This window comes from Eupeodes corollae, chromosome 1 (assembly GCF_945859685.1).
Source record: "Eupeodes corollae chromosome 1, idEupCoro1.1, whole genome shotgun sequence".
Taxonomy (NCBI): domain Eukaryota; kingdom Metazoa; phylum Arthropoda; class Insecta; order Diptera; family Syrphidae; genus Eupeodes; species Eupeodes corollae.
The window spans coordinates 151371872-151391654 of record NC_079147.1 but is presented as its reverse complement, the minus strand read 5'-3'; the positions used below and the strand labels follow the sequence as shown (position 1 = coordinate 151391654).

Here is a 19783-nt window from a genome sequence, read left to right as displayed (position 1 = left end):
TTAAATCCCCATTGGACAATGCTGTCAAGATAGGATTTAGACCACTTTTCATACGCTGCCGTTGGTAATCCACATCTGAATAACAACAAGTGGATTAGAAGTTTGAGATAAAACATCATTTATAAAAACAATAGAGTGTCGGACACAAAACGGCTCCCTGGGACACACCAGAGTTTATTTTGTAAGTATCAGATTTCAACAAATCCAATACTACTTGAATTGATCGATCTGAAATGTAATTTTTAACTTGTGTGGAAAGTGGGGCCGTCTTGTTGAAAATAAACGACGTCCTAACCCTGCTCTTAGGATTGCCTATTAACCGTTAAAATATCACCAATATCATTTTCACGGAAAAGTTCATAGAGAGGCTATTGAACGATCGTTCCTGGATTTTCCGTAGCCCTTATTAACTTAACCTCCAAGGCGAAGATAAGCTTCTTCATTAAAGATGATTTTGTTATAAATATCCAAATTATTTTTATGCATTTTAAGGATTCTAACCACAAAAAATGTTTCCAACAGCTTAACTATCCTGACCATGAATTTGGACGACAAAAAATTGTGAAACATAAACGCGCTGTTTAAATCAAATTCCAAAATATGACAGCATCAAAACCGAAAGCTGTCCAAATAGAGGGTTATTCAAAAATTCAAAATTAAGCTTTTAATTGAAAATGTCTTCGAATCCATGCGGTTCCAGTGACCAGGTATAATGACCATTGATCTGAGTATTTTCATCTAGTCCTTGCAATATGTTCATAGACGCAGGTGAACGGGCTTATTTTAATGCACAAATAATACATCTTGAAGTTTACACTGAAAAAGAACTATTCTTTTCAATAATTTAAAATTTGTGTTCGTCTATATTAAATTTTATTTCAGTTGCTATTTACAATACGTACAAAATATTATCACAATCAATTTTTCTCATTTCTTCAGCCAAAGAATCCACCTTGTCCTCCAAAACCTCCACCATAACCTCCTCCATAGCCTCCTTGATAAGAAGATCCATAGGATGCCCCATAATGACCACTTTCATGTCCATGATAGCCCCCACCGAAACCATTTCCAAAGCCTCCTCCGAAGCTCGGCCTTGGTCTGTAGTAACCACCACCATAGCCTGGTGATCCAAAGCCATTTCCACCATAACCGCCTCCGTATCCACCACCATAACCACCACCATATCCACCACCATAACCACCACCATATCCACCTCCATATCCACCACCATATCCACCGCCATATCCACCGCCATATCCACCTCCATAGCCACCTCCATATCCACCACCATATCCTCCGCCGCCGTATCCTGCACCAAACGAACTTCCTAATCCAAGTGATGACCCTAAGGCTCCCTCAAATAAACCAAACGTTCTAGCTTGAGGTTTATCATCCGAAGCCATAACAACAGAGAAGACACATACCGCAACGAATAAAATCTACAAGAAAAGTCAAGTATTATTTTCCGAAATAATTGTCAAATAAGTTTTATTAAATTTGTTGCAACTCACAAAGGCACGCATCTTTATTTCAAAATAAACTAAATTCTAGATCTTAAAGTTCTTCAATCACGACTTGAGTAATACTAAGTTAATGTGACTTCCGTGGCAAAGCTATATATACACGTCTTCCAGTTATCATCATCTGCGGAAACGGTCAAGAGAATATATTTTTTTTTTTTTTTTGATATTTCATTTTCCTCCCAAGAACTTGTCTTGTTGTACTACACCTGCTACACTTGATTTAACTAGGTATAGGTACCTCACCTATACACCATATTACTTATAGACTTTAAGAAGTATTACTTTTCCAAGAGATTAACAATTCCAGAGTATAATATAATGTTTGGTGATGACGCAAACTACGTCATTCTCCATTTATCCGTCCATCTCCGGGCTCCGTGTTTACTGGCTAGAGTTGGTCTTTCTTAGTACTTTTTGGGTTTTTTTCGAGGGTCAAGTACACGAAAAAAAGGTAAATACTTATTTACACTACGCATCACTGCGCTGATTATGATGGCAATAATAATTAGCTGGCCTCATAGTGATAATAAGTTAAGTTTATTTCCCCAAAATAAATAACGAACTACATACATACTCGTATGTAGTAATCTTCCAACAAATTGTCAAGCTGATAAAAATTATGGTGGTAAAATAGAAGGGATGGTTTTGCTATTAAAATTTTAACAGCACTTTCAAGCTGTTAGAATCATATTTCCTTCTGTCATTAAACGTTTGCTTCCGTCTTTACATATAACAACTGAAAGAACTTAAATCTTTAAGAGCCAAATAATTTTTGGATGTTGCCGAATCTTAAAAGTTAAAAATGACAATGTCTTAAAGCACCTTCATACAGTTTAAAAATAACTCTATATATTTTGGGTTTTTCAATAAGAGCGCTACAAAAGCTTTTTTTAAATGAACAAAAACAGTTTTCGATATCAACGAAGTTCTTTATTCCTATGAAAGTACGTTCGATGCCATTATGTATGGAACCCAATTTTTTTTTCATGGATACCACAGGCACGCTTTAAGAAGTTCAGACGCTGAACCCAATTTTCGACGGTTTTCAAGAATAAATCGGCCGATACTGCTGCATTTTCACGTTCGATATTTGTACGAAGTTCATCAATCGTCGCTGGCTTGTTGGCATAGACCATATACTTGACGTAGCCCCACAGGAAAAAGAATATAACCGCGTCAAATCGCACGACCATGGTGACCAAGCGACTGGACTATTTTGTGAGATAACAGATTCCAAACTTGGTTTCCAATGTGTGGTTTGTGGTAACGAACCGTCCTGTTGCGACCACATGTCCTCCAAATCCATATCACCCAATTGGGACCAAGAATATTCGGTTATCATTGAACGGTAGCGATCCCCATTCACAGTAACATACCGGTCTTAATCATCACGGAAGAAGTATGGCTCAGTGACACCACCGGCCCATAAACCACACTAAACCGTATTTTTTCGGGATTCAATAATGACTCATGGAATACGTGTGGATTGCTGCCTGACCAATACCGCATGTTTTGTCTATTTACGAAGCCATTCATTTTCCGAATCATTTTCAAGTTGTTGCTCAGCCCAATTCACGAACATTCGATGCTTCTGGATGTCAAGTGGCTTCAGTTCTTGCGTCAAATTAAATTTGTAAGGATATAGGCCAAGATCTTTTGGAAAACTTCGTCACAACGACGTCACAGAGATACCCAATGCTTTAGAACGACGTGTGAGAGACTCATTTTGGGCAACCGAAGCCTAAGCGGCACCAATAATCTCGATACTATGGACACTTCTTTGTCTCACTGACATGCATCATTTTGTACTGTGCCTGTGGATTCAAATTTGTCCACTAGACGCTCAATTGTTGATCTGCTTGGACGATTATGACGAACATAAATTGGACGTAGCGCTCTTAACGTTGAGGCCATAGACTCCGAATTTACGACACGTGTATGCTCGTATATCTTTCTATCATGAAATAGCAAATCTTACTGTAGAGAAATGTCAAAAGAGCGACAAGGAATGTGGCTTCGTTTGCTGTCTTTTTCGCACTAATTTTGTAGCGTCCTTCAAACTTCAAACTTGGAACTTTACTTTACTAGAAAATATTACTTATTCCTTGTCCAAATAAACAAGGACCCCTTTTACACAAAACATTTAATGCAATTGTTCAGAACATATATAAAGTTCAGCTTTAAGTTGAATAAAATAACATGATCAACTGTCATTTTGACATAAGTAGACTTGACTTGAAATTAAGGGAGATTTTTTTGTCGAACTTTCCAATAAAGTTGCCTTAGTTGGAAGACAATATAGAAAAACATTAACATTTGGGTTTCTTTTGGGTTTTTTTTAATTGAGAGTCCGGAAAATATACATATACTGATACTAATAGAACGCCATAAACAGATTCTGAAGCTTGTTTACGTTTGAAATACTACTATATTGTACATTTACGAATTTGAATTTAGACATTATGTTTGCACTTTTGTATTCAAATTCTCAGCAGCTATTTATGTTATTTTATGAAGAAACCTAGGTTACGGAAAATTCTTTCAACTAATCCAGCGATGCAAAAATGCTTAAAAAATGCAGATGGTAGTTCTCTTACCGAAACTTGCAACAGTTATATACGTTCAAGTCCCAATACAAGATCTCAAGGGACAAGCTACAATGGGCTCTCAACAGCTTCAAAACTTTTAAAACTGCAGAACCAGATGGAATAATACCAACCGAGCTACAAAAGACTTCTGAAATAATTCCACCAATCCTTGAGGCAATTTTTACCAGCGGTCTTTACCTGGTCCATTTTCCTTCGGCATGGAGAGAAGTTAAAGTTGTTTTTATAACGAAAGCAGGTAAATGCTCCCAAGTCAATCCTAAAGATCTACGACCTATAAGTCTATCATCATTCCTTCAATCACTTTGGAAACATTGATTGATATCTATTTAAGGACAAGACTTTTGTCTTCGTCTTAACATGCCTACTGTAAAGGTGAATTAGTACGCACCGTCGAATATTCCCTCGATCATAAAGAGTTCATTATGGTTGCTTTCGTTGACATCGAAGGTGCTTTTAACAATGTGGATACATCGGCAATCACATCTGCACTAACATCTCTAAATGTAGAGAGTTCGCTTCGGGAGTTAATTCATTTAATGCTGACTAGCACAATAATTAACTCAAAACTGGGCAACTTTTCTGGCAGAAGATTCGTTGGTAGAGCGACACCTCAAGGTGATGTTCTATCTCCTCTCCTCTCGAACCTAGTGGTGAATGAAATCCTAACTAGTCTGGATGCGGAGGGTTTCAGAGTGATTGCTTATGCAGACGACGTTGCTTTAGCAGTTTCAGGAAAGCATCTTAACATCCTAAAAGAACTTTTACAAAATGCCTTGGACAGACTAATACTTTGGGCTGATCGGTGTGGACTTGGTGTTAACCCACACAAAACCGATCTGGTGTTATTTTCAAGGAGATACAAAATTCCATTTGTCAACCCTCCCTATATTAAAGGAATCCAATTAAATTTCTCAGACGAGTATAAATACCTGGGTCTTGTCTTAGACAAAAAACTAAATTGGAAACGCAAAGTACAGGAAAGAGTTAAAAAAAAATACTGTAGCTTTCTTTTTTTGCAAAAAAGCTATTGCGGGCTTACAACCCAGAATTACGCATTGGCTATACACATCGGTAATCAGACCGATTTTAATGTACGATGTCGCACTATGGTGGACTGCTTTAGCGACTGCTATAAACAGGGATAAGTTAAATTAAGTTCAACGTCCAGCTTGCCTATGCATAAGCGGATCGCTTCGCATAACCCCATCTGCGGCACTTGACACATTACTCTACCTAACACCTCTTGACATGTTAAGCAAACAAATAGCTGCAAGCTCTGCTATTTGCCTCAAAGCATCGTCGCAGTGGACTAACAACATCCAAAGCACACACACTACACCATCCCCCAACTGCACAAATTTCTAAAGCTTCCAGATCTTTCTGGGAGGATAGGACATTCCTTGAGGATGGGTCAATCTATTTTTATACAGATGGTTCAAAAACAAAAGAGGGGGTTGGTGAAGGTGTGTACTCTGAACGACTGAAATTAAATCTCTCATTCCGCCTTCCCACTCATTGTATCGTCACAAAAAACATCTGGCCAAGCTGTATGGACGAGAAAGAGGAGGAAACAGTTCTTCATATTCTCTGCACTTGCCCTGCTCTGGCTCGAAAACCCAAGAATTACCTAGGAGAATTCTTCTTAAACGATCTAAACGATCTAAATCATATCAGCCTTTCACGTTTCCTAAGGGACTCAAACTGGTTCCATTGAGCTTAGGAGGAAGCCTTAAGATTCATGCGGTATTACAATGGGCTATAAACTGGCCTAAGTGTGTCCGTTTCCATCTTGGACAGACACTTTAACCTAACCCAGCCATGAAGAAATATTATAATGTTTTGGGGTTCAAAAAGTTAATGGACAGTCAACCGAACGAATCCTTGATTAGAATAGAAAGTTACATGCTTAGAATAGTACAATCGTCGAATTTTCGCAGTATAGAACAATTGGCAATAAAAGAATTAGGTATTTCTTGATTTTTTCGTCTATTGCAAAGATTACAGATTTAGGGTAAATAAGTTCGAAGGGGCATAAAGTTTTAATTAAAAACTGCAACACGTGCTCTAAAAATAAAACTAATAACTTCAATAGAGTATTCTTCGCTGAAATAGGTTCCTGGAGACAACTCGTAATTAAGGTTCCTGTATGTATACCTGGACAAAGTGCAAGTTGCTCTGGATAGGTTCTGAGTATAAAGCATCTCATCTATGTTTTGCGTGACATCGGGAAATATGCCCTGCTTTATCAACGTTTGAATCGATAAATGATAGATGAACTTCATGAGAATGGACTCATTCATTTCATACCTTGAATGTAGAACCGTTTGTTTGCAAAAGTTTTACCATGATACTCTTGTGAAGACTTATTCCACTTCTTTAGGTACAGACGCACAATACCAGATTCTACATAGTTTGACGTAGAATAAGGAAGTCTGAATAATAAACGTTTTAAAGAAATATCTCCGCACTATTTCAAACACCTCAAAGATCATATAACCAAAAACCCGTGCACCAAAGCACAGGCCGTTGCATGGAAAACACTGTATTTTGACCTGAGATCGATATCCTGGTTAGTAAAGAACTTAGGCTGCATTACGATTAAAGCCAGTTTAGCCTCACAGTTTTTTGGTAATGCGTGGTTTAAAATATTGGAGAAATGTATAATTTAAACACCTAGGTGCTTAAATTCTTGCACAACTTTAATATTTACATTATTAAGTGACTACTTTTCTTCGGACTTTCTTCACTTTGTACGCTCTTCAAAGACCATCGCCTTAATAATGGCTAACCACCATTTCTCGCAAAAGCTATTCAGCCTGTTTATTTCCAACAGCAAAATAAAAGGGATGTCAGCCAGTAACACTAAGCCATCCGCGTAGAGTAGAACTTTCACTTGTATCTTGGCAAAAGGTTTTCCTCCTGAGAGTACATCACAAATTTCATCGATAAAAAAAAACTAAAAGTAATGGACCTAAAATGCAGCCTTAGAGAACACCTGTAGATGTTTCAACCAATCTGAGAAATTCGTAATTTGTAAGCCTTTCATAGAATATTGAAGTAAGAATCTTCCCTAAATTGAATAAAAATTCGTCTGTAATTTTCTGATAGGTTTGCATTTCCAAATTGTGTGGAGCGTAAGGAAAATGATGGTCATTAAAGTCAGCCAATTACGTCCACCCAGTTCTTGAACATTATTCCAAAATGAATTTTTACATTCAGCTAAAAAAATAGCTCATATGTAAATAATAAATTTAAAATGTCAAAATTTTGAATTACCATACTCTGTATAAGCAAAATTCTGTATGGCCAAAATTCTGTAGAACATAATTCTGTATTTCAAAATGCCCGGCAAAATCCTCATTCAAACCCTCCAAGTGGGTGCCAGGCGGGCAATGTTCACCACAGTAGTCCTGTGCGTTTTTGGCAGGATGGTGATTAGCTAAGGTTGAGTTGGATCGCTGAATTGTTGTAACTCCTCAATAGTGCAACGTTCGGAAACCCAATTTAATCATAGTTTAGAGGTTCCTAATTTCAGTGGTGGTGTGAGCGTACTAGTACGAAAACCGTGCCGAAGAATGAAAGGCTGGGGGATAAACCAGCCGTTAACGAGCTCTTTCGGATGCTGTGGCAAGGTCCGTCATATTTCTGCCTTACCCCGGCAAGCGGCTCTGCCGGGGCTGACCGTCTTTCCGCCCTACTCGTGGGAATAAAATGAAAAAAATTAAAAATAAACAAACAAACAAAACAATTATTAAACAAAAAAATCGCACCAAGGCTGCCAATGCGGTCACATCACCTGAAAAGGCTGTCGAGCCAAATCAGGTGTGTGAACGTGTTGTCAACCCTGTGGTTGCAACTAGTGGCGAGAGTCCTTCTCCCTCTACTAGCCGCAACATATACTTAAAGGAATTACCCGTCAGTGGAACAGCTGTGACGCTCGGCAGTCCCAATGGCGGAAATTCCACACCCCACCTCTTCCCCGCTCCTGCTAGGACGTCGCAAGCGACCTCAAAAAGGGACACCCCATCCGGAGAGACAAAATCTGCGACATGTGGAATTGACTCAAAGGGTGAGGGCACACCCGGATTGGCATCGGTAGCGATTAAATCTGGAGGTGGACCCACATCTGTGATACACGGACATAGTTCTGGGCCGGCCAAAAAGAAGTCCAAGAAGTCACGGGCCAATCGAGACCAACGCAACGCCGAAAGGATTCTAGCCGCAGTCGGTGTCATACCGGCGGCGGAAAGAACCCCAGAGCAAACGCGTAAACTCGAGTGGGCTAGTGGCTTTCTTAGCAAAAAAGCTAAACCGACCTGCGGCGACTCAACGTCAAAGCGAGATAGGTCTTTCGAGGGTGACAAGCCCGAACCAAAAAGGCAGAAGGTGCTTTCCAACAGCACATCAGCCGTCAACAAAGATCTCTCCTTCAGCGACGCGCTCAAAGGTAAGATCATTGCCGCGGTCATTGACAGGAGTCATGTGGATGGTAACATCTCTCATGATCATTGGGCAGAGGTCAAGGCTCACCTCGGTTTCAGATTTTTATCTGTTATCGAGGAAAATCCGGGGCCTCTCCCAGACACAGCCGATGCAGGATGGTACCAAAATCGCATCAAACTCATCGCCTGTGGTGATCAGAGATCTTTCGATCTATACAGGGCTGCTGTCAATGGCTTGCCAGAAGTCTGGCCGGGTGCCAAGCTCGAGGTTGTTGCAAGGGAGAATATTCCTTGCCGGCCAAGAGCACGTATAATGGTCCCGGCTCTTCACAACTGTCCAGACATGATCATGAAACTGATCAAAACAAGTAATCCGGACCTGCCTACTCACGACTGGAAAGTACCAAAGGTTGAGAAGGAGACAGTGGGTCACTATAGATCGGCTCTCGTGCTGATCAATAGGGAATCACTGGCTCCACTGGCCGCGACCAAAGGTGTGATTAGGTATGGTTTCGATGAAATCATGATGCGTATTTATAAAAAAGATGAAGATACGCTAAACACGCCCCCCACAGAAGCCTCTTCAGCGGAGGGAAGCGATTCATTGGCAACGAAAATGGAGGTCGATGCAACACCAAAAGTGGAACCATCGACATCCACTGCCCCAAATAAGCCATCCGACGTGGAGGCTAAAACTAAAGTCGACAGTAACTCCGACATGGAGACTGAAGACGCCACCTTAGGCATCACCCAGAGTGAGGAAGACCTGCTTAGGTCCTCCTCAGACGAGGAAAACGCCGACAAAACAGTGGTGGAGGTTGATCTGACTAATAGTAGCAATGCTGCGATTAGTACAGATTAATCTCCATCACGCCATCATGGCCACAAACAACCTGATACTCCGACTGCATAAGAACAAGGAAGACATCGTCTTAATACAGGAGCCGTGGGTCTCAAACTCCATCATCAGAGGTCTCAGGACTCCTGGCTATAAAATATTATATGCATCGGAGAAAGGTGAACCAAGGTCATGCATGTTAGTAAAAAATGACTTAAACATATTTTTACTCCCCAATTACAGCGACAAGGACACCACCACCGCTGTCCTAACAACAGATAAAGCCACCTACTGGCTCATATCCTCCTACCTTGGCCACGACAGCCCAATTCCAGGAAACACCTTGAGGAAGGCAATTGCGGACGCGCAATCGAAAAAAGTTGGTCTCCTAATTGGTTCAGACGCTAACGCCCATCACACGGTATGGGGTAGCTCTGATATAAATGAGAGAGGTGAGTACTTATTTGATTATTTACTAAGCACTAACCTACTCATAAGTAATATTGGTAATGAACCCACATTTGTAACCAAGAATAGGAAAGAGGTACTTGATATTACACTTACCTCTGACTCGATCCACAATATGATTTCAAACTGGCATGTCTCAAAAGAGAATTCCTTCTCTGACCACAAATACATTCAGTTTGAGCTCAAAGATGTAGCAAATACATCTACGGGATTTCGAAATCACCGGAATACCAACTGGGAGCGTTATAGGGAGGTACTAGCACAACTGCTTAATCATAACCTTCTTAAAAGCTCCTCCAGTAAAGATGAACTAGACCTTTCTGTAAATCATCTCACCGAAGCCTTAAATGAATCAATGAGATCTTCATGCCCTGTAACCATCTTAAAGGGTAAAAAGAAACCTCATTGGTGGCATAAAGAATTAGAACCATTCAGAAAGAGCTGTCGTAAACTCTTCAATAGATCTAAGTACACTAGATCTCCTTCTGACTGGGACTTATACAAACAAGCTCTAAAGCAATATAAAAAAGAATTAAGAAAGAGTAAGAGGTCTTCTTGGAGAAATTTTTGTGGTAAAATAGAAAATACTTCAGAAGCCTCAAGACTCAGGAAAATTCTCTCAAAAAGTCCAACAATACCTAGTGCTTTAAAGACAGAAACAGGCACATGGACTATCACAGATGAAGAATCTCTTAACCTGTTATTAGACACCCACTTTCCAGGTAGTTCTAACATACTCAACGACTTAACATCAGAGTCTCAAGCTTCTACAAGCGATTTAGTTGATCTAATAACGCGGGAAAAACTGCAATGGGCCATAGACAGCTTTGATCCATATAAATCTCCAGGACCAGATGGAATCATTCCGGCCGAACTACAAAAATGCTCAGACATGATTATTCCACCATTGGAAATCATTCTGACAAGCTGTGTAAGGTTGAGATATATTCCCAAAGCCTGGAGAATGGCAAAAGTAGTCTTCATTCCCAAAGCAGGGAAACCCTCACACGTTAACCCTAAAGATCTACGACCAATCAGCCTATCATCCTTCCTTCTTAAAACCTTGGAAAGATTGATTGATATTTATATCAGACATAATTTAAAACCATGTCTCATTTCCACAGCTCAACATGCTTACTCTAAGGGAAAATCAGTAGAATCAGCACTTCACTCACTGGTACGTACTATTGAACATTCCCTCGAATACAAAGAATATAACCTGGTAGCGTTCCTAGATATTGAAGGAGCTTTCAACAACGTCAGTTACCAGGCGATCACAACAGCAATGGATAAGCTGAAATTAGAGAAGTCACTCATAGATCTTATAAGTCTCATGCTCAAAAGCAGGACAATAATTTCTAACATGAGAAGTTTTACTACCACCAGATCGGTGAATCGGGGCACTCCCCAAGGTGGAGTCCTTTCGCCTCTTTTATGGAACATGGTAGTAAACGACTTACTTACAACATTGGAAACAGAAGGTTTCAAGGTGATTGCCTACGCTGATGACGTTGCGATATCCGTATCTGGGAAGCACCCCCAAGTTCTCTCGGAACTCCTACAAAATGCCCTAAACAGGCTAACTAAATGGGCTAATCAATGTGGATTGGACGTCAACCCACACAAAACAGAATTAATACTCTTCTCGAGAAGATATAAAATTCCTCAGATTAGCCCACCAAAGATTAAAGGAATACCATTAAGCTTTTCCGACCAAGCTAAATATTTGGGCCTCATTTTAGACAAAAAACTAAATTGGAAGGCAAATATTGATGAAAGAGTCAAAAAGGCTACTGTAGCGCTTTTTACTTGTAAAAAGGCCATAGGATCAAAATGGGGCTTCTCCCCAAAAATAACCCACTGGCTATACACTTCGGTAATCAGGCCGATACTCATTTATGGAGCCGTCGTATGGTGGACCGCATTGGATAAGATGGTAAATCTAAATAAACTCATTAAAGTCCAGCGGTCAGCAGGTATGTGCATCACAGGAGCACTTCGCACAACACCAACCGCAGCACTGGAAGTGCTTTTAAACCTAACACCACTTGACATCTTCTCTAAAAAGGTGGCTGCCAACTCATGTGTAAGGCTTAGAGCCACCTCTCAATGGACCAGTAACAATACTGGACATACAACCATTCTAGATAATTTCAGATCTATCCCAGATCGCTTAGACTATACCACCCCAAAAATGGTATTTGGTAAAAGATTCCATGTGTCCATCCCTTCAAGATCCTCCTGGGAAGAAGAGGGACCCCTGGAAGACGATGCGGTACACTTCTACACTGACGGTTCAAAGACCGATCACGGAGTTGGAAGTGGTATCTTTTCAGAACAACTGAATCTCAGTCTATCCTATAGACTTCCCAATCAATGTAGTGTGTTCCAGGCAGAAGTAATGGCGATAAAAGAAGCACTATCCTGGCTCAAAGAAAACGTTATATCTTGTAAGGATATACGTATCTTCTCGGACAGCCAAGCCGCTCTTAAATCTCTCGCGTCTGTCTCCACAAACTCTCGAACAGTCCACGATTGTCAATCATCTCTGAAGGAGATGACGGAACAGTTTAACATTCACCTCATTTGGGTGCCGGGCCACAGAGACATTCCGGGAAATTGCAAAGCCGATGAGCTCGCCAAAAACGGAACACTTCTGCCTTATGTTAGACAAAAACATAACATAGGAACACCACTTGCTACATGCAAATATCTTCTCAAGCAATATGCTTTAGAAACAACAAACACTAGATGGTCACGAAGTACCACCTGCCTGGCAACCAAGCAAATATGGCCAAGTATTGACTTAAAACGGTCAAAAGGCTTGATATCACTAAGCAGACAAAGTATAAGCTCTACAATTGGAGTAATAACGGGACACTGCCTCATAGGTAGACATGCTCTGAGGCTAGGGGTCTACACAAATGACTTCTGTAGAAGCTGCATGGACGAGGAGGAAGAGGAAACAGTCCAACACCTTCTATGTACATGTCCAGCACTCTCCATTAGAAGGAATTACTTTCTCGGTAATCCCTTCTTCGATAATACCAGTGAACTGGCAAATATTGACACAAAACGTCTCTCTAACTTTATTAAAAGCACAAAATGGTTTGTTTAAATTCATTACTCCCATGAGTAACCTCATTAGTGGTATCACAATGGACCCTTGAGGTCTACGTGTGTCAATGATATCTAGACAGCCACTCTAACCTAACCTAACCTAAATGCTGTAATTTTTCTTTTTTATAAAATTTTGGTCATACAAACTTTTGGCCCTCTTCTTATCGAGAGTTGGTTTCAGTGACACGTCCATTGTAAAGATTTTCAACTTCCCATAGGAAAATATTGTAATAGGTCCGATTTGTCAAATTGAAAATTTTTACATTTCTCGACATTTCAAGGTCCCTAGAGTCGAAATAAAAGATTTTTAGAAAGATATCTGTGCGTGTGTGATTACTTACGTTCCGTCTTTCGCTACGTTTTTTTCGTCGTCCATAGCTCAAGAACCAGAAGACATTTTGTTATACAGATAATAATGCAGAAAAATGCAAAAAGGACTCTCAACAAAAACTGCGTGGCCGGTTTTTTTACCATAGCAGTTTTAAAAAAATGCGAACATTTTGGTTAACCCTAAATATAATAGGTATAACGAACCAATAATGCTAGAGACTTAAATTACATTTCCTATTTTATATTGTAACATGATACCAAACAAACATATTTTTAGAAAAAATTCCAATTGACGGTTTTTTTATAAATCAAAAAAACTGAACAAAAAAATGTGTAAACTCGAAAATTTTACGAATACAAATGATCTTATCTACAAAACAATTCTGTGCAATGAAAAATTCAAATTGACCGTTAAAAAAAAAAACCCTAAGAAAACATTACAAAATTTCGTACAAATTGAATTTCCACTCAAATATCTTTTAAAAAACTTGAGATTTTGGCTTTCACCTAATTTTAATGTATAAGAAATATTGTTTTCAATATTCGGAAATTTTTTTAGAAAAATCTAATTGGCAGATTTTTTACAAAAAAAAATAAAAACCGAAAAAACGGTACTAAAATTTGGTAAAAAGGCTTTCAATTGGTTTGGTCTTATAGGTGCACTTTTTAATAAAACATTTAGGTTTTAATACCAATATCAACAATTATAACATACAAAAATTACTTAAAATATTTATTTAATTTTAATATTTTTTTCTTAGAAGTTTATGAATAAGCAAACAAAAATAAACAACAAAAAAGCAAAAATATCACAAATAATGGTTACCATGGTTACCTATATGCCCATGAAGTTCACCATACTGGTCACCATAATGATGAATTCCTTCATCTTGTAGAACGTGCAAGTTGTTATTATATAGTCCATCATTTAAGAAAACTCCACTACCAAAATGAGCTCCACCAAAGTGTCCTCCATCATGAATTACACTTCCACCATGAAGACCAGTTCCAACAATGCCATAACCATTAAAACTTCCACCATGTGTATGAATATGGACGATGGGATAGTGTCCTCCAGAATGATGATGTCCATCAGCTAGTGAGCCATGATTATAACCTTCAAAGTCAGTTGAATCGTCTAAATAATATCCATGATTATGGTCTTCTTTTCGGTGTTTGTGATGATGATGATGTTTTTTGAAAAAATCAAAAGTACGTCTTTCGGCTCTAACTTCCATTTGAGGATCCAACAACCATGTGAGTGATATCAGGGCAACTATAAGTATGATCTTCATCTTAAGATATTAAACAAAGAGTCAAATTCGTTTTCTTCAGTTCAAATTTTAAACTATTAATTTTACCCAAAGCTTCATGTTGTATTCTCGAGCTGAACTTTAAATACGACTCAATCGAGTCGATACTTGTGACAGATTTAAATGTAACCCTTTTTATCTATTTATGCATATTGATGGAGGGTTACAATTTGTTACAATTATTCATCCATTTAATTGTCACATTTTTTTGTTTTGTGTTTCATAAAAAATTATGTACTTAACTAAAATGTAAATATTATGTTGAAAAATAAAATTTCTATACTTGCCAAAAGAGTTCAACAACATTTCGTTGACCATGATGGTATGATGCTTGGCTGCATCTGGACAAAAGGTGGGAAGTCATTTATAGTTCGTTTATTTTCAAAACATTATGAGAAGATTTCCTAAGAAATGTCTGAAATATCACCTTAATTATAATGACATGACTTTATTTGATTTGACGAAAAATATGTTGATGATAGCCGCTTCACTTTGGAGTGTTTTATGTCGGAAATATTTTGTAGAATTGTATTTCTTAATATGACACAACCTTGTGATTTGTATTTAAAATATTAACATATAATAATTATCACGCAAGAGTATTCTTTTAAGTTCGTCGAAATATATTGTTGCATATAAGATCGGCTTTATGGTCTGTTTAATAGTAAATACTTGATTTCATGTTATATTCCTTATCCCGATATTAAATTAATTCCTCTTATATACTGTCATCGTCATGTCATAAACCGCACCAAACATTCAACCCTTGGGAGTGCAGTGTGTTCTTCAATGACGATCTTGCTACGCGGCACGTTGTTTGAAATAAGCGAGACGTTATAGAATAAGCAAAAGTAAAGCTTAATTTCAGAAATTTGAGCATAAGGCTGTGAATGCAATAGTACAGTTTTTATCGATTTTATTATTGTTGTAGTAGTTCTGAATATTGTTGCAAGCTTTTAGATCAAAATTCGAAAAAAAATGTTTAACATTCTAAAATGCGTTCCTATTATTGTTCCAAAACCTTAAGGTTGTGAAATGTGTATTCCAAAAGATATTGCCTTAGATTTTTCTTTTCAAAAATTTCACCAAAAACCTAAACGTTCTAAAATATTCGATCCTTAAAAATAAATATTAATAAAATAAATTGGGTAGCGCAACAGTCTGTGCCTACTGTTGTCAGGAATGGAGGGGACCTACAATTTTAGGCTGAATCTGAACGGTTAATTTGAGAAAGCACTTTTTTATGACATGAATTACTCTTGGAGAATTTGTCAATTCCTCGTGAGAGGCAGTACCCGTGAAAATACTTTAGATGGCACAGGCAGGGATCGAACCCAAGACCTCTGGTATGACAGTCCATCGCACTAACCATCATGATACGGGTACTAAAATAAATATTACAAATCCTAATTTCCAAAAATCCCACTTGCAGCGTTGCATCAGGAATGCTGCAGAAGAGGTGCTATGTTTGACTTCGAATGTGATCAGGCAAACAAGGCCAAAACATAGGCATACAGCAAGGAACCACACGATCTTCCCGCCAGCTCTACGAGAGAAGAAGAGAGAGCCGCTCTGGAGCCTGGAAAGATAAGGAGGGGAATACCGTGGTCGAGACGCAGTCATGGCTGAATCACATACACGCTTCAGCTTCGGCTTCGCCTGACGTTTACGAGTTCAGCCATAGGAATTCAATGTATGCTATCACAATGTAGCTTCGACTTCACGTTTTGTTTGACAATCGTAAGGAAAAGAATGTAATGTAACGTAATGTGACTCCAAACGGAAGCTCTAGTTCAATTTTCTGAACATTTGCTTCGTCTGACAGCTCAACTGCCATACAAAATTGTAAACAAATAAAATATTTGCTTTTGGAGGAATTCCCATTTTGCAATTAGAAAAAATAAAAAAGGTAAGTTAATGAAATATAAATAGAATATAATATATACAATTTTTCTTGAAAATGTTTAATTATTTCAGAACAAAAAATGAGTTTTGAAGAACTACTCATTGACTTGGTGAGGGAACGGGAATTCCTTTATAACACCAGGTCTAAAACATATAGAAATGTTTTAAAAAGAAATGCTGCATCGGAAGAGATTGGCCAAATTTTAAACAGACCAGGTAATTGCTTAAAGTAATAAAAAGTTTAAATAATAACCTTCGTTTATTTCTACAGTTGGCGAGTGCAAGCAGCGGTGGAAGAGCCTTCGGGATTGGAGCTGCAGTGGGAGATAGCTGGGAGATAGCTGGGAGATAGCTGGGAGTTTTTTGAGTTGCTGAAGTTCCTGATCCCATCGCTAACACCACGAAGGTATAAAAACACAATATTTGTTATTTTATAGTGTTAGATAATGTTTTTATGTGTTGTTGGGAACTACCAGCAAACTGCTTCAGTTGAGTTCGCTGCAGAGTTGCCGTCGCCAATTAGCGCGGATGATTTTAGTTTTGGAAATGACGATGACGACTTCAACGACATCACTCCAAAGAGAGCGAGATGCTCAAAGAGAAGGGCCGAAGAGGATTTTAAATCCTTTCTTGGAGGGTTGAATGCGATTGTCTCAGCCCATTTGAGCTCAGCTACGGCTCCTGCGCACGATCTGGACGAGGAGTTCATGCTTAACATGGCAAAGCGCATGAAACCGCTGAGTGAAGCAGTGCGTATGCGTCTGCACTCCAAAATATTAGCGGATATCAACGAGGAATTGCTAAAGCAGTTGGAATGAAGTTTTTTTGTTTTTATTATGTTATTTTTTTTTATTTATGTTATTATTTACTGTTTATGTGATAACTTTGTTTTTTTTTTGTTGTTTGAATTGTTAAATTGTTGTAATTAAATTATCATTTTTGTTATTTGTATGTACCATAATTCCTAATAATAATAATAAAAAGACTGAATAAAATGTTAAGCATTCAAAGATCTTTTTTTTTATTTGAAGAAATTGTTTTTAAATTTGGTTGTTATTTAGATACTCCATTAATTTATCTCGCATCGCAAACGCAAGTTGAGAAGAGTTGTGCGATCCAATCGACCTGCATTTCGTAAGTGGTCCTACTTCCCTTCGCCAGAGACCTTCGATGAGGACATCGTTTTCATTGTAGCGTTCGACAAAGTCTATAGTTATGTATGCTGAATCGTTTAGCTTGACAAAATTATGCAGCACTACACTGGCCTTTACGATTTTGTCTGCATTTGTAGGCAACATATTAAGTGTTGTACTTAAAATTCTCCACTTCGCGACTAGTATTCCAAAGGCATTCTCAATAACTCTCCGAGCTCGAGAAAGCCTTTTATTAAAATTATGTTTTTCAATAGTGAGTAGTTTTCCAGGGTATGGCCGCATCAAATATGGTTTCAAGGGAAAAGCTGAATCACCTACTATGTAATGGTTGCAGGTATAATTGGAATTCGGAAGTCGACTGGGAGGAGGGAAGTTTATTCGACCAGTTAAAACCCTTCTACCAAAAGATGAGTCTGCAAATACTCCACCATCACTTTGACTTCCGTACGCACCTATGTCAACTGCGACAAAAGTATAATTGGCGTCGCAAGTGGCCAGAAGAACTATCGAATGGTGTCCCTTATAATTGTAGCACTCCGAAGCAGCTCCTGGTGGGTACTGAATATTGATGAATATTTGCCATCAATAGCTCCAACACAATTGGTTAAATTCCACAAATTTTGGAAGTCATGAGAAATGCGCTTCCAATCACTTTCTGTTGGTGGTGATAAATAGAAGGACTTAAGGCAGGTCCAAAGAATATCGGCTGTTTCGCAAATGATGTTTGCAACTGTTGAATATCCCATACGAAACATCCACGCGAGCACTTGCTTTGGTACTCCTTGTGACAAATAATGTTGTAAGCAAAGAAATAAACATTTTCACTTGAATAACTTACAACAAAGTTAAGAAAAGTCGTGCACTTGGTTCAATAGGTTTTTTCCAACTAGTCTTCTCCAGATGTGGTTCAATAAGAGCGTGGAGTATCTCAAATGCATTAGGAGACATCCTTGTTATTTTAAAGAAGTGCTCTGGGTCTTTGTCCTTCATTTGGTTAAAGTTCAGAGCATAGAACCCTTCCTCATCTCTCCGCAGATTGAGCTCCCGGACCAACCAACATCTCTCAGTCTGCTCTTCTTCTTGCTCTACGAGCTCAACATACCCACGATAAGCTGTGTAAGCTGCTTCCGCGATAATTTTAATTTTTTCGATTTCAAAATTCATATTTTTACTGCACGACAAACTAAAAAAAACTTTTGAGAAAAAATAACAACTGCTAATGACAGAAGTGTCATTTTAGAAATGTCATAATAGAAATGTTATTCAAAGCAACCTCAAAGCATGCCCAACGTAACGCAGACGAAGCCGAAGCTGAAGCGTGTATGTGATTCAGCCATCAATGCTAAAATACTGGAGAGATTATTTCAGCCAGCTGCTTAATGGTGATGAAGTCAACGATTCCGCCAGCAAACAGAAACGTCAAATCCATTTGGTTGACGATCTAGAGGTTCACCCATTTGACCAGAGTGAGATCACACTAGCAATCACAAGGCTGAAGGCGAACAAATCGGCCGGTGATGACGGTCTACAGGTGTCCGCTTTCTCTGCCCCAACTACAAAGGCATTAGCCATTTAAACATCGCATTCAAGAAAATGTCAAGCGTATTATGTGAACGCGTGACGCCATTTACTGACGAACTAATTGGCCCCTACTAGTGTGGCTTCAGGCCTGAAAAATCTATCAACGAACAACTTTTCACTCTACGCAAAATCCTGGAAAAGATCCAAGAGCATAAAATCGAAACACACCATCATGTTGAGTTTTAGTATTACTACCAAACTGATACGACTTATCGGGATGACGACGTTGGAAAATGCTCGTTGCTGCGTCAAAATTGGAAGAGACTAGATCGAAACCTTCAAAACCACCAGAGGACTTCGACAAGGCGATGCGCTGTCATGTTTCTGCTTCAATATTGTGTTCTTAAAAGAGTGGTGCGCAACACCAGCGCCAATACAAGTGGCACAAAAATCCACACGATGTCTTGGATATGCAGATGACATCGACATTATGAGAAGAATCGAACGGGCAGTGACGGATGCCTTCTCAGATATCGAGTCTGAGGCAAAGAAAATTGATC

At 38.8% G+C, this 19783-nt stretch overlaps 3 protein-coding genes across 4 annotated transcripts in view; all 3 read right to left on the bottom strand.

Annotated features, from left to right (window-relative positions):
• Window positions 1-19783, bottom strand: part of LOC129943098 (ras association domain-containing protein 8) — a 447741-nt gene that overhangs the window by 239048 nt on the left and 188910 nt on the right. The gene's annotated exons all lie outside the window — the stretch shown is intronic.
• On the bottom strand, window positions 936-1523 carry LOC129945761 (keratin-associated protein 21-1-like). Its single transcript, XM_056055676.1, has 2 exons — window positions 1512-1523; window positions 936-1439 (listed from the first exon to the last, which is right to left on the bottom strand). The coding sequence occupies exons 1-2, from the start codon at window positions 1521-1523 to the stop codon at window positions 936-938; spliced, it is 516 nt and encodes a 171-aa protein (XP_055911651.1).
• Window positions 14140-14773, bottom strand: LOC129945754 (histidine-rich glycoprotein-like). The gene is made up of 2 exons (XM_056055662.1): window positions 14692-14773; window positions 14140-14625 (listed from the first exon to the last, which is right to left on the bottom strand). Exons 1-2 carry the CDS (start codon window positions 14701-14703, stop codon window positions 14140-14142), a joined length of 498 nt encoding a protein of 165 aa, XP_055911637.1. The 5' UTR covers window positions 14704-14773.